The sequence below is a fragment of the Sorghum bicolor genome, chromosome 2 (assembly GCF_000003195.3).
Source record: "Sorghum bicolor cultivar BTx623 chromosome 2, Sorghum_bicolor_NCBIv3, whole genome shotgun sequence".
In the NCBI taxonomy this organism is placed as follows: Eukaryota; Viridiplantae; Streptophyta; class Magnoliopsida; order Poales; family Poaceae; genus Sorghum; species Sorghum bicolor.
The window spans coordinates 69,164,341-69,178,426 of record NC_012871.2 but is presented as its reverse complement, the minus strand read 5'-3'; the positions used below and the strand labels follow the sequence as shown (position 1 = coordinate 69,178,426).

The following is a 14,086-nucleotide window of genomic DNA, read 5'->3' as shown; positions in this document are numbered from 1 at the left end:
CGATTACTCATTTACTAAACATATGGTTTTACCATTGTTGTCTTCATGTCCATTCATTTTGGATCTGATGCTGCAGACATGATGAGCTTGCCTTCCCAGTACAACATTGAAAACACACTCGTCAGACAATAACACACCTGCAATATCCAGAACATGAAGCTTTAACCCTGCAATATCACCACATAGCAAACACTAAAATTTTGTGGACCTTGCTTGAAATACAAACCCTCGACGAGATACTAATACAATGATTTTGTTCAAAATGTGAAATATACTTAAACTCAGAAATACCCATTGACAGAGCCTATTCAAAATACAAAGCATACTAGCTCAAAAGCACAAGTTTCAGACTGGTTTCAGAAAAAGTGCATATACATTGAAGCCAAACTAATTCTGACTAGCATCAGACAAGACAATGACCCAAACTAATCATTCATCACCTCCAGTAACAACTAGGTTCCAAAATAAGCCACAAACGAGGTGATGCGACTGAAACGTCTCCCCATTGAGTCAGAACATTCTCTCCCGAATTGGACAAACGTTTGCGCGCGTGATGTGTGCTCCGCTTCCCAGCAGTCCAGCACCAGCGCTTGCACACTGCCCCCCGTGGTCCTACCTCCACCCGATACGACACTGACGAAATGCTGAAATGGAATGAAAATGTGAAAGAGATTGACCTCAATGGATACCGAATCAACAATGTAATAACGACATGGGATAGGGATGGAGAAGAAAACTCTCGATCAGATACTAAAGGCAAATCGTTAGCCAACTAAAAATTAGCCTTAACCCATCCAAATAGGAGACTAATAGGTAGATTAATTATTAGCCAAACCTCAAACTATTTGTTAACAAACTAGCGAGGCTAATTGGAGCTAAATCTTAGCATTGACTAATAAATTGCCCTTGCTAATCAAACATCCCTTCGAAATAGTAACCATGTTCAAGTAATTTGGAGTCTTATAAAGTCCTCTAATTTGGTGTAAATCATAATTTCTGAGTCGTGGCACAAGGCGAATACATATTAAATCATCCCAAGAACCTATCAAAATATATGAAATATTTGATCTACCTCATTCCATGAACCAAAAACCCTGTATATATTTTGCGGGGAGACTAGTGTCGGGTCATTTGGATGGACTTCCACGTCCGGACCTGACTTGTGATAATAGGAGAGAGGCCGCGCCGCACACCCAAAGAGCCTACACCGCCTGTTTTTGCACCCTACCACGTGGACCCCATGCTGTTTCGTGCACGCATAACTTTCAAACATTCAGATAAAACACTTGCAACATATGTCCGAAGCAACTGAGACACTTCCAAACATAAGACCTTCTCCTGATGACGCCGAGTGATTGTGGCATGGAGATCGCCACCGTCGAAAAAGCGAGGCTAACTGTGGTGCGACGAGGGACGCGACAGGGGATTTCCGCGGCAACGAGGCAGACTGGGGCGGGCGGACGGCCCATTGCAGCCACGGTGGGCGGCATGGTAGAGGCAGCAGTAACGGTCGGCTGAGTGGCAGTGGCGTAGTTAGGATCTAGAGCAAGGGGTGATCTATTTTAGATGTAAAACCAAATTATAGAGTGATTTATATATAATTTTTATGATTTTGAAGAGTTTATATACTATAGTTTAACATTGATCTAAATTTTTAGGTGGTCCATGAACCACTGTCCATCTAGCTCGCTCCGTCTATGTATGTCGAGTAGGGAAATGTTCTGCTCAACGTGCAGTAGACAGATGAGTTGATCGTGACCCTAGCATTATCTTATAATTTTGTCTTTATGCCCCCGCGGCATCTGCGCATGCGATCCTCTCCGGGAACAACATTTCACAAAAATTCGAAGAGAAACCCCATACATGTACATACAGACGTATAAAACAACATAAACAAACAGAACACAGCCTGCTCGTCCTGCACTGCATACTCGAGTGATGCGACGCGACGCCTATGTATATCACATCACCTCCTGGGACGAGCACCGTCCATCCTCCCCAACTCTTTCTTATCCAATGGATTCCTCCTCTCTTGTCCTAGCGCTCATCGCCGTCGCCTTGCCCGTCCTCCTCCATCTCCTAACGAGGCCAAACAAGCCACGGCGGCCGGCCGCGGCCAAGCTACTACCCCCGGGCTCGCTGGGCCTGCCGGTGATCGGCCAGAGCCTGAGCCTTCTCCGCGCCATGCGCGCCAACACCGCCGAGCGGTGGATCCAGGACCGGATCCACCGGTACGGCCCGGTGTCCAAGCTGTCGCTGTTCGGCGCGCCGACGGTGCTCCTCACGGGGCCCGCCGCCAACAAGTTCATCTTCTTCAGCAGCGCCCTGGCGCTGCAGCAGCCCCGGTCAGTGCAGAGGATCCTCGGGGACGAGAGCATCCTGGACCTGATGGGCGCCGACCACAAGCGGGTCCGCGGCGCGCTGGCCGAGTTCCTCAAGCCGGACATGCTGAGGCTGTACGTGGGCAAGATCGACGGCGAGGTGCGGCGCCACCTCGACGAGCGCTGGGCCGGCCAGCGCGCCGTCACGGTGATGCCGCTCATGAAGAGGCTCACGTTCGACATCATCTCCCTGCTGCTCTTCGGCCTGGAGCGGAGCCCGCTCCAGGACGCGCTCGCCGCCGACTTCGCGGGCGTCATGGATGGCATGTGGGCCGTCCCGGTGAACCTGCCGTTCACGGCGTTCAGCCGGAGCCTCAGGGCCAGCGCCAGAGCTCGCCGGCTCATCGCCGGGATCGCGCGGGAGACCAGGGCCAAGCTGCACAGCGGCGAGGCCTCCCGGAGCAGCGACCTCATCGCGTGCCTGCTCAGTCTGACCGACCACACCGGCGCGCCGCTGCTGAGCGACAAGGAGATCGTGGACAACTCCATGGTGGCCCTCATCGCCGGCCACGACACGTCGTCCATCCTCATGACCTTCATGGTCCGCCACCTCGCCAACGACCCGGACACCCTCGCCGCCATGGTCCAAGGTGAGAATTATTACCTTACCCAACTTGAACGCACCGTGTTCCGACGTCGTCTTCGTTATTTGCTGACCGCCGCCATGGCTCGCGACGCAGAGCACGAGGAGATCGCAAAGAGCAAGGGCGACGGCGAGGCCCTGGACTGGGAGGACCTGGCGAAGATGAAGTACACGTGGCGCGTCGCGCTGGAGACCCTTCGCCTGGTGCCCCCCATCTTCGGCAACTTCCGGCGAGCGACACAGGACGTCGAGTTCGACGGCTACCTCATCCCAAAAGGATGGCAGGTGTTCTGGGCGGCGAGCGTGACGCACATGGACACGGGCATCTTCCACGAGCCGGCCAAGTTCGACCCGTCTCGGTTCGAGAACCAGTCGGCGCCACCGTGCTCGTTCGTCGCGTTCGGCGGGGGTCCGAGGATCTGCGTCGGCATGGAGTTCGCCAGGATCGAGACGCTGGTGACGATGCATTACCTCGTCAGGGGATTTAGGTGGAAGCTCTGCAGCAAGAACGACACCTTTGCCAGGGACCCCATGCCGTCGCCGCTGCACGGCCTGCCCATAGAGCTCGAGCAGAAGGGATCGCCGTGATCGTAACTCTCGCAAGACAACTTAGGCAGCAGACCCGCATAACAGTGTTACACTAGAAAGGCAATCTATATGATAATGCAAATCATTTGCCCAGGGACCAGGGTCGCACTAGATCAGCATAACAGTAGCGCCTCCCTACATCTACTGAAAATAAGCAGCAGCAACCACTGCAGCTGCTTCAAAAGCACAGGAGTCCATGTTGCAATAATTGACGGGCACATCATGGCAGCTGAGATGATTTATTCATGCACATGCATATGTCTAAATATTCAGCATAAGGATCTATTTGGTTACGATATTTGGACACATGCAAGTAGTACTAAATGTAGACTATTTACGAAACTAAAAACATAGCTAGAAAGTAATTTACAAGACGAATCTTTTAAGCCTAATTAGTTTATGAATGGGCACTAATTGTTAAATAAAACGAAAATGCTACAATACTCGTTAAACTTTAACAACTCTAACCAAACACCCCCTAAAGTGTAAACTTTTGAGGGAGGAATTAAATAAGGCCTAAATTACAATTGATAACACAGATGATTTTGTTCTCTTCACACATGGTGTTTGGTTGCCCAAAAATGTAACATCTGATTGCAACGGGGAATAGAAAACGAGATACTAATGTTTGGTTAACGTCAGACCATTATCAGGTAGCGCTTAAATTGATACAGGACTACTCACGCTTGATTCCACCCCTTCCCGAGCGTTAAAGCGTTATTACAGGACGCCGCTGGTGCAGCACATCTACGGGAACTTGTTCTCAATAACATTACCGTGCCCCAACCAAAGTCCCTCCGTGATCACTGATGCCAGTCCCTCCGTGATCCATTTCCCAAACTATCTGCGTTACCAGAGAAGTGAACCAAACACCATGAGCAGCCATAGAAACAGCATATTTCACCACACGACCCAGCCTCACTCGGCAGCCACCGGGATATAAACCTTGTTGCCACCAGTAGATATCTTGTACACGTAAAATATCAATACGAGTGCACTGCAAATAAATGACAGAAGGAAATGATGTCATAATGAGGTCTGCTGTCAAGACACAAGCGTATGATTAAAGAGTGACATAGTGAAGGTTACCGGATTGCTAATTTGCAATAACTAAAGAGTGAAGGCATAATGCAAGTAGAATGTTTAGCCAAACTTTGGAGCCATGTTCGGTGCTCCATGCACAGTGGACAAGAATTGAAGTTCAGGAACAAAATAACTCATTTTGTTCAGATCATTTGGGTATTTTGCATGATTGTAGCTATGCTATTGTACTTGAAAAAGACAATAATAAGGAGCTCACAAATCATAGATAGAGATATAACAATGCAAAGCTATGGTCATGCTTGACCAGACACACAAGAGACGTCGACATAGAACGTATCAGGACCGGAGGCCAGCATACACATCCAGTTCAAGTGGCTAAAGATAGAGTTTGTTTAGGCTTTGTTGGAGTCATAGTAACTTAGTTTATGAGAGTAATAACTTAGTTGACACAGAGGAGAGGAAGACTATATATGCAGCTTGATAACCTGTGAGTTAGGCAACCAAGAAGTTAAAACACAGTTGCCAAGTTCAAGCGCTCAGCTACTCACCACACATGTACAATCTACACCCACACCAATATTCATCCCCATGCTGTGACAACTATATAGATGTAGCAATTTCCATGCCATTGGTAGTGTAGCTGTCAAAGCAGTAATAGTTGGAATTTTCTACAGACTGAGAAATGGTCAGTGCTTTTCAGTAGGTTCAGACAATCAGTATATAGCCTGACCTCAAAAGATATGCAAGATAAAAACTGAAACTAACTAGTATAACTTGCTGCAATACACAATTTGTTTATGCTCAGATTATGATATATGCTGATTACTTTGGTGCTTGGTGCCTGTGTTCCATCTTTTCATTGACTTGTTATGATCCCTAGATTCCAGTGGAGACTATTTCCAGTTTATTATTGCTGAATCATGATTAACACTTGCTCCATTATCTGTTTGTACAGGTTTACTTAAGCAAATCGGAGTGAAATGCACATCTTATTCTTTGGATTGTTGAATACTTATATAGTTCAATCTCCTTGCTTAATGTTAACCATTTTTAACATGGAGTAAAAATTGAAGCAAACAATTAATCATCACTGAGTTTTGTAGTCCGAAATATTATTGCAAAAGATACTGTAAACCAACAACATAGTAGCCTTGGGTCGACCCATAATACCCATTGGGGCAGTGAGACCAAAGCCTTTAGCTGAACTGGGCCGCTCCGTGGCCTTTCAAATTGGAATTGAGGTCACGGGGCCTGGTCCAAGGCCAGGTTCAGGCCGATCCATTTCCATACTATATATCTCTGAAAATCTTACTCGGACCCTAGTATGAACAATATAAACTGTTTGCAATGAAAATTCAATATGGAAATGAAACTTGTCGAACAAGTTAGCATCTTCATATATCTATATCAAACACCAGGTTGAAACTCCCTCTCTACTGAGGGTTAGCCTTGTTATGCAGTGAGGCACATAAGTTTAGCTTCAACAGAACAAAAAAAAATGCACCACATAATCAAACCAAATTAACTTACTGGCATAACGTGTAGGACCAAATTGTGTACCATAAGGAGATTGAATACATATATACAATAACTTGGACAACAAACTCATGCCCTTATGAAGAAGGGAGGTTTGAGCAAACCTGATAGCAGCAATAATTCCAGCAGGCATTATCTTTCGTGTTTTGACGTATCTTATTCCCATGACAACAGTCAATAGCACAGCACAAACTGTTAAAAAAACAAGGTTAGAAGATATACTAACTGATGAATACCAAGCCTAAGACCCTAGAGCTTCGACACATCATAGAACTAAATAGTAAATCACAAATGAGCAGTTCTTCCAATCAATGTTAGTGACCAAATCATGGAAATGGATCGAACTTACCATACAAATATACATATAATCATATTTCCCTCTAAATGCTGGCATACACTAGTGAAGCAACAGTTGGGAACTGAGCATACTGCATACCAAGTTACTGGAGTAGTCAACCAATTCAATAATAGGGTTTTTGGTCTAATAATCAGTACTAGTATGAGGAATGGGATCCCCGCAACTGCAGTTGCAGTGACTGCATCGGTCAACCCAAACAATTACGATTCAGGAGCGGTCGAGCGGTACTGAGAGAAGGCAAGCAAGCTAAGAGAGAGGGTGAGGAAAAAGAGCGGCGGTAGGCAACGGACCGATCTGGAGGACGGTGGCGAAGATGGCGGCAGCACCACCAGCGCCACGCGCGAAGGCCCAGGCGCTGAGCGCGCCGGCGAGGAGGAGCGCGGCGCCGAATCCGCCCCCAGCAGCCAGAGAAGCGGCGCTGCCGCGCTTGACGTAGCCGGCGACGCCACCGGCTAGGAGCAGCAGGCCGTAGGGGATCGTGACGTAGTCGTCCTCCATGCCGATGCCTAGGCCGCCGCACTCTCCTTTCCCTGGTGCTCTCGGTTGGGCGCTTTCTTCCGGTGGCTGACGGCGGAGTGGACTTGCCGGTGGGCCCATGGCACGTGGCAGCGAGAAGCCGAGGAAAACCTGTCTACTTGGGCTGGCTCCAAGTCCTGGGCCTTCGCACTTGATGGGCCTGGCCATTGAAGGTCGATCTAAACGTCATATCATATGCAATTATGCAAACTACCTAGTAGAAGTATAAGTTCCTCAAAAAAAAAACTAGTAGAAGTACAAGCTACAAGCCACTGCAAGTAAGATGCGAGTGCATTTTAGCTTTGTTTCTTTAAAATTTTAGCAATAATCAGATCGACAAGTAGAGGTCTGATGGATGCAAATCTCTAATGCATCAATAGAAAGAGGCATCAACCATGTGTCTTAAATACATTGGCCTTCTTTACAAACATAGTACACTCACCCTCCTACTGTTTGTTGAAATTCCTCTTAGAAAATGCTTCAAATATTGCATTACGTTAACATCAGCCTCCACCACATGAGTTGATTGCAGAAGAGAGAAAGACCTTCATGGCGATCAGTGAAAATTTCTGTCATATCTTTTTGGGATAAGTTATTTTCCAGTTACTTTTTTTTTTTGGTATTGCATCCAGCCTACCATACAATACACCTCATGAAAACAGTAACTTTAAATTATTGCTACAGGTCAACCAAAGCGGCAAAATACGTAGAAACCCTGTACTTTTTTATCTGGTATGGTATCCTTTCAGCATTTCAGCACAATGACTCAATTTTCACTTTCTTAAAAAATAATCCTAGCATCTCAGAATATTCTGTATATGCGTAAAGAAGAGACATGTTTATGATCAATACGCTCCACTCGATAACCCAAAATGGTCTACTACTTGAACTGGTTACTGTCTTAGTGCTCAACTCAAGGATCATACAACGGAAATTTGTTGCCATTGCTAGGGCATCAATATTTAGGATCATTTTTAACACTCATTAATGTAGCCATGGCCAATTTACACACTCAGAATGTTGCAAACGTTTACATCATTGCCTTGGCTACAGTAATAAAAATGATGTGGCTATTTGACCAATGTGTACATCCATATGACCCATCGTCAACTATTTGGTGAAAATTAATGGGTGCCTATCTTCCAATATGAGGTAAGATGCAACTTATAAGCTCCATATCTTCAAGCAAATCACACTTACCACATTATCATACTATAATTTAGTAACAAAATAAAACAAAAAAATAGACATTTTGATTTAAAACTTACTCTCTCCATTCCATTTTATCTGGCGTAGGTTAGAATGACATGGTCACCTATATTACACTTTGACAATTCATTTGCTTTGTATTATATTATTTATGTTTTTATAATCATTGGATAGTATTATTCCTTACAAATCTAGTCATATAAAGTTTGTATTATAGTAGTTAAGAATTATTAGCCTAATTATATTAGTCAAAGTTTTTAAAGTTTGAGTCTTAATATGCCAGATAAAATATGACAGGTAGTATTTCACTTTCTATTTAGTACTGAAATTCTAATATGATACGCAAATTGAATGCTAAAATTATGCACGGCTCATATCAATTTCAACCATTATGTATAGTTAATTTACAAAGTACAAATTCCACTGGTGCTTAATTAGAACTAAAAATTCAATTTGGAATGCAATAGGGCGCGATTGCTCATATAGTGAATTATTTTATCAATTGTACTTTTGCATTGCCTTATCATCTCAGTCTATGCTTTCCGGTGCTTGTTTTTAATAGTTTCTTTTTCATGCGTCCCTTGTAGGCCAATGATTTCATGCTAATATAAGATAGGGCATGCAAAAGGAACATATTTCTTCAATAGAGAAGGGAACTCTGAATAGGCTACAGTCAAACTTAAACGCATACACCATCTTTTGGTCTCAAATTTAACAAAGAGATAAAAATAAAAATGTGGTCTGGCAACATCCAGAATGAGAATATGATCTTAATCCTTACAAATTATCGCTGATACAATATGGCTTGGTGACTTGCCTTTTTTTTTATGGTTCTTACTACTTCTGTCTATGTAGTTAGGCGGGCTCCCCTCTTTAATGACACACAAGCTAATGTATGATCCCATTGGCAGACTCCATCTCTCCCTAAATCATATCTGCATAAGATCCACCTCAAAGAGAAATCTGAGGGTCATATACATAAAAAGTATCCAAGATGGTATCTTTGTTAATCAGGAGCATTTGAGAACTGAGAGATAAAATATAATCCAACACAGCAGACAAGAAAGCTCCAATGTATGGCATTTAGATAAAGCTTGTAGTGCAGGCAGCCAGATCATGATAACCCCGTATTACACAATCTTAAACAAAATGGCTTCTCTCAGTCACAGATGAGATGCCAGAAAACTCAGCCAGATCATGATAACCCCGCAATACACAAACTTAAATAAAATGGCTTCTCTCACAGTCACAGATGAGATGCCAGGAAACTTTTATGACCAAAAAATTTGCAATGCATTACTCTGATTCAAAAGATACCTATCACTAGCATGTTCTACACACATCACCCTATCCAGCTTGTAAGTTACTCCCTCCATTACAAATTGTAAGATGTTTTGGCTTTTCTAGATACATAGCTTTAGCTATGCACTTAGATATACAATGTCTAGATACATAGCAAAAGTAATATATCTAAAACATCCAAAGTGTCTTACAGTTTGGAGCGGACGGAGTATATAAGAAAATTCATGTTAGCATCAGAGATTCCCCTAGACATAGTCATCATGCCATTGTGCCTCCATGAACCAGGAGCACTGCAGATGCAATTGTCTTTGCTTTTCATCATCTGCCAATTTTGCTCATAGGGTAAAACACTGCATGTTCTCAAATATATCTATAAAAGCCAAAACATCTTACAATTTGGACCAGGCGGAGTATATAAGAAAATTCACATTAGCATCAGAGATTCCCCTAGACAAAGTCATCATGCCATTGTGCCCCCATGAACTAGGAGCACATCAGATGCAATTGTCTTTACTTCTCATCATCTGCCAATTTTGCCTGTAGGGTAAAAATCTGCATGGTTGTAACTCAAATATCAGACAAGCTAAAGAGAAATAATTAACATGATGCTGACCAACTGCATTGCAGTACTTTATAACAGGAACAGCTTTTCTGATAGTAGCAAAGAACTCATTAAACAAGTCAAATTGAATATAGGCGGGGCATTCTTCCAATCTGGGATAGCCTTCATAACTTCTGCATCTACAGACGCATTTCCCGGAGCCTGCTCGGCCAGCTAAATGGTGGACGAAGAGCAGAGGATATATATATACTGTGGTTGTAGTTTCCCTCTGAGAGAGAAAACTACAGGGAGTAGTGCAGATAAGTTCAAGCGAACAGGGCGATGATCCACCACGGCGGCCAAGCAGGCTTCGACGGGAAACGCATTAAGATCTCCGTTCTTTGTGCAAACAATGCTAATCATCAGGCTGGCAGATTACAATAGCCCCCATGAAAAATAAGTCAATAAACTCGTCAAGTCGGAATGAAACAGAAACCACGACCTATTTAAAGGGATTACGCATTTCTACTAAAAACTCATAGATCCAATATCCAGGCCCTAAAAATCATCGAGAAAATGCGTGCCACCACATGGAAATCGGGAGAAAAAAATCCTAGAATACAAGTACGGCAGTTACCATCGGAGTTTCTTGCGTCCCCGGCCGAATCGGCAAGCGAGGGCCCCGCAGATTCGCCAACCTTGCTATTGCTCCCGTGGGGATAGATACAGCCTGACCAGCTATTCTATATGAAGCGCCGCCCTGCGGCTGCGGCTACAGGCGGTGCTCGTCTAGTCGCCTCCGTGTCGAACGAATAGCGGCGCTAAGCGAGGGATGACGGCCGTCTCCAAACCCTAGACTACTGGACTCGCTCGCGGCATCGCCGGCATGCAATGCAGAGCGCTCTGCAATGCAACCGGATAAGAGCTGCAGCCGATGGGCTGCGCTCGGATGCTTGGGCCGCAGCCTTAGCAGCTGGACTGCACAGCTGCAGCCCAAACAGTCGAAAAGGCTGAAGGCCCGTAAACTATATGAAAATACAGTTGGTAATATATCTAAAAAAATGAATCTAATAAACTTCATTTCATAGTGTACATAAATATTATTATTGTTCTTTTCTATAAAATCGCTGGGTTTAATCAACTAAAAATATCTTTTGTTTTAGGATGAAGGGAATACATGACTGACCTCATATAGGGCGTCCGCAATGGTGTTTAAATCGTTATCTATTTGATCCTAGGAAGAATGTTATTGGCTCTCAATAGCAATTTGCAAATAGCTAGCTTAAGAAGTCGCTAGCTATTAGAAAGTCACTAGCTATTGTGGAGAGTATTGTGAGAGAGTTATTTTTAGAAGATTGTGCTAGATTAGCTATTTATGAGCCGCTAGCTATTAGGAAGTCGCTAGCTATTTGATCTCTCTCATCGATAGCCAATGAGAGTGCTACTTTTTTATTAATTTTATACATCATCTCGCTAGCTATTTGTAAAGTGCTATTGAGAGCCAATAAAATTCCTCCTAGCTAGCTATTTGATAACCATTGCGGATGACCATAGAAATGTAGTCAATGTTAAGCTATTATTACCTAAGATATGTAAAGTTAACATACTCTACCTTTTAAGGTAATCACGCAACTGTACAGTTCACAAATCGGCAATAATATATGGTGCAATGTACTTAATACATTCTAAACTAGACGTTTGACTTTTTGACATTAAGTTTGATCACTCGTTTTATTCAAAAATTTATGCAAAATATCACTTCTTTTGTCGTGGTTTGATTTATTAATAAAAGTTCTTCGAGAATGACTTAAATTTGACTATGTTTGCATAATTTTTTTGAATAAGACAAGTGGACAAATTTGAAGTCAAAAAAGTCAAACGTCTTATAATTTGAGAGTAGTTCTGTTCTTTATAACAGTTGTTCTCTCTAGACTTTTCATGCCCTAAATAATCTATTTAATGCTAAATCATGTGACTATTTCACAAAAAAATCACTAATAGGCTAATACATTTAGTACTTCGGTTCCAGAAGTTCACTTTGTACCAAAGAACTTTTTTTCGTAGTACTATTTAGATGTTTCAAAGCAAATAGAAAGTGTTGTCAGGGTCCTATTTGTACTATAGAAGTTGCCTACGGATGTAAAAAAAATGATATCCTCTAAACACATTTTACAGGACAGCGGCATCAAGGGGTGAACTAGTTTCGTCTGCTTGGCATTGCCATACGGTTTACAGTGTTGATTGTGATGATTTACAGAGGTCTTGTTTAGTTCCAAAATATTTTGCAAATTTTTTCAGATTTTCCGTCACATTGTGAAAGTGCATCTAGCCCTTTGTGGGTTTTGGTGAATTGAATGACAACATGATTAAAGGTCTAATAAGTTTGCTAAGTGTTGAACAGGATATTGAGTCTATTGCACATACTTGTGGATTGTGTATTAACAAGTATGTTCAAGGCTCAACAAGCAGGCAAACTTGATGATATGCCACATAGTGTTGAAATGAAGGCCAAATTGTATACTGTTGTATTAAAGGATTATGGAAACAATCTAGGTCAAGCAAAAGACAACAATGCAAATAAGATCTATGGAATGGGTTATATGCTGTGGGATATCATAACATCATGAGAAAGCAAGCATATTTGACAAATGGCAAAAGAGACATGAGTTGATGTTCTTGGATTGGTCTCTACAATGACTTGCTTTTCATGAACAAGAAGAGCTTGATAGTGAACTAGGTTTGATCAAGCTAGAAGTATGAAGATCAAGATTGAAGTGAGTATTGAGTGTCAAGCCAAAATAGAGAGGATATAAGGAACTGTGAATTGGCTTGACCATATTGATGCTGATCCATATATGTCTCTATGTGAGTCAAACTGAAGCTTGATTGATCTCAATATTTATATCTAGAAGATATTCAAGCAAGGATCACAATATTGAAGAAATGATTATTCAATGGATACTTAATGTGATATGACTTGAGTATGGCTTGATAAGGTGAAGATAGCAAGGAAAGGGCTTCGAGGGACTAAGCGGAGGTGAAGGGATAAGTGACGGCTTAAGGACCGAGGTACCATGGCTAAGGTGAAGAAGAGAGTACTTGCATTGAGTCGAGGAACTAATCAAGCTATGAGGAGTCATATTGTGTTGAGGATCAAATCTTTAGTAGAAGTGACTTGAAGCCATGGAGGTGAACTCATATGTGTTGAAATGGGTCAAGTCACGTGCTCAAGGTGTCTTTGCTCAAGAAAAGGAGACAAAGTTAATTGCAACCCTTTATAGAGTAATATTGAGAAGAAATGGCATATGAAGACATTGAAGACTCAAGTGATCAAATTAGTTATATTCTTTTGTTCTTAAGTATAGGTATGCCGTACTATAAAGGGGGATGCAATACGAATGATAGACAAGTCTCAAGTGCTCAAACTAATCGAACCCAAGTGCTTACATGAGAGAAAACACTTAGCACTGCACCTGCACAAGTTGATCTTGGAGCTTGTTCTCTGCAGGGTTGGATAGCCCTTGAAACAAGCTTTTCGAAAAGTCCAAGATCACTGCAAACGGAGTTCGGAGTAAAAAGTTATGGTTTTTTCTGTAAGGTGACCTGTGCTGTTTTTACAAGGGCGGCACTGCCGCCCATGATTGTACAGTCACAACGGCTAGTTTTCGAATCCTAACGGCTAGTTTAAGTGGGATGAGTATATATACCCATCCCACTGCTTCTGGTCGTGCTGCTGATGCTCCAGACCTTCCCAATCTTTGCAAAGCCTCTCCCCAACTCCCTCTTTGTGAGAGTATTGTGCTTAGTGCATAATTTAGTGTTGGGGCTGTGTGACTAAGAGCTTGAGAGCAGATTAGAGCAATCCTAACCTTGAGCACTTGCTGGGCTTCGTCGATCTTCGTTGTGCATTTGTTACTCTTGGAGGTGAAGCCTCCTAGACGGCTAGGCGTCGCCCGGCGAGCTCCCGTGCTTGTGGTGAGCAGCAGGACAGTTTGTAAGACTCTCTTGCAGCTAGTGAAATCACCCCT

At 43.2% G+C, this 14,086-nt stretch overlaps 2 protein-coding genes and 1 long non-coding RNA gene across 3 annotated transcripts; 1 reads left to right on the top strand and 2 right to left on the bottom strand.

Annotated features, from left to right (window-relative positions):
- LOC8080133 (taxadiene 5-alpha hydroxylase) lies at window positions 1,854–3,858 on the top strand. Its single transcript, XM_021454623.1, has 2 exons — window positions 1,854–2,971; window positions 3,062–3,858. Exons 1-2 carry the CDS (start codon window positions 1,939–1,941, stop codon window positions 3,550–3,552), a joined length of 1,524 nt encoding a protein of 507 aa, XP_021310298.1. The 5' UTR covers window positions 1,854–1,938; the 3' UTR covers window positions 3,553–3,858.
- LOC8084048 (protein FATTY ACID EXPORT 5) lies at window positions 4,080–7,088 on the bottom strand. Its single transcript, XM_002460741.2, has 3 exons — window positions 6,781–7,088; window positions 6,237–6,324; window positions 4,080–4,549 (listed from the first exon to the last, which is right to left on the bottom strand). Exons 1-3 carry the CDS (start codon window positions 7,085–7,087, stop codon window positions 4,471–4,473), a joined length of 474 nt encoding a protein of 157 aa, XP_002460786.2. The 5' UTR covers window position 7,088; the 3' UTR covers window positions 4,080–4,470.
- LOC110432270 lies at window positions 8,895–10,977 on the bottom strand. The gene is made up of 2 exons (XR_002449687.1): window positions 10,696–10,977; window positions 8,895–10,069 (listed from the first exon to the last, which is right to left on the bottom strand). It is a non-coding gene; the product is annotated as an uncharacterized LOC110432270 (long non-coding RNA).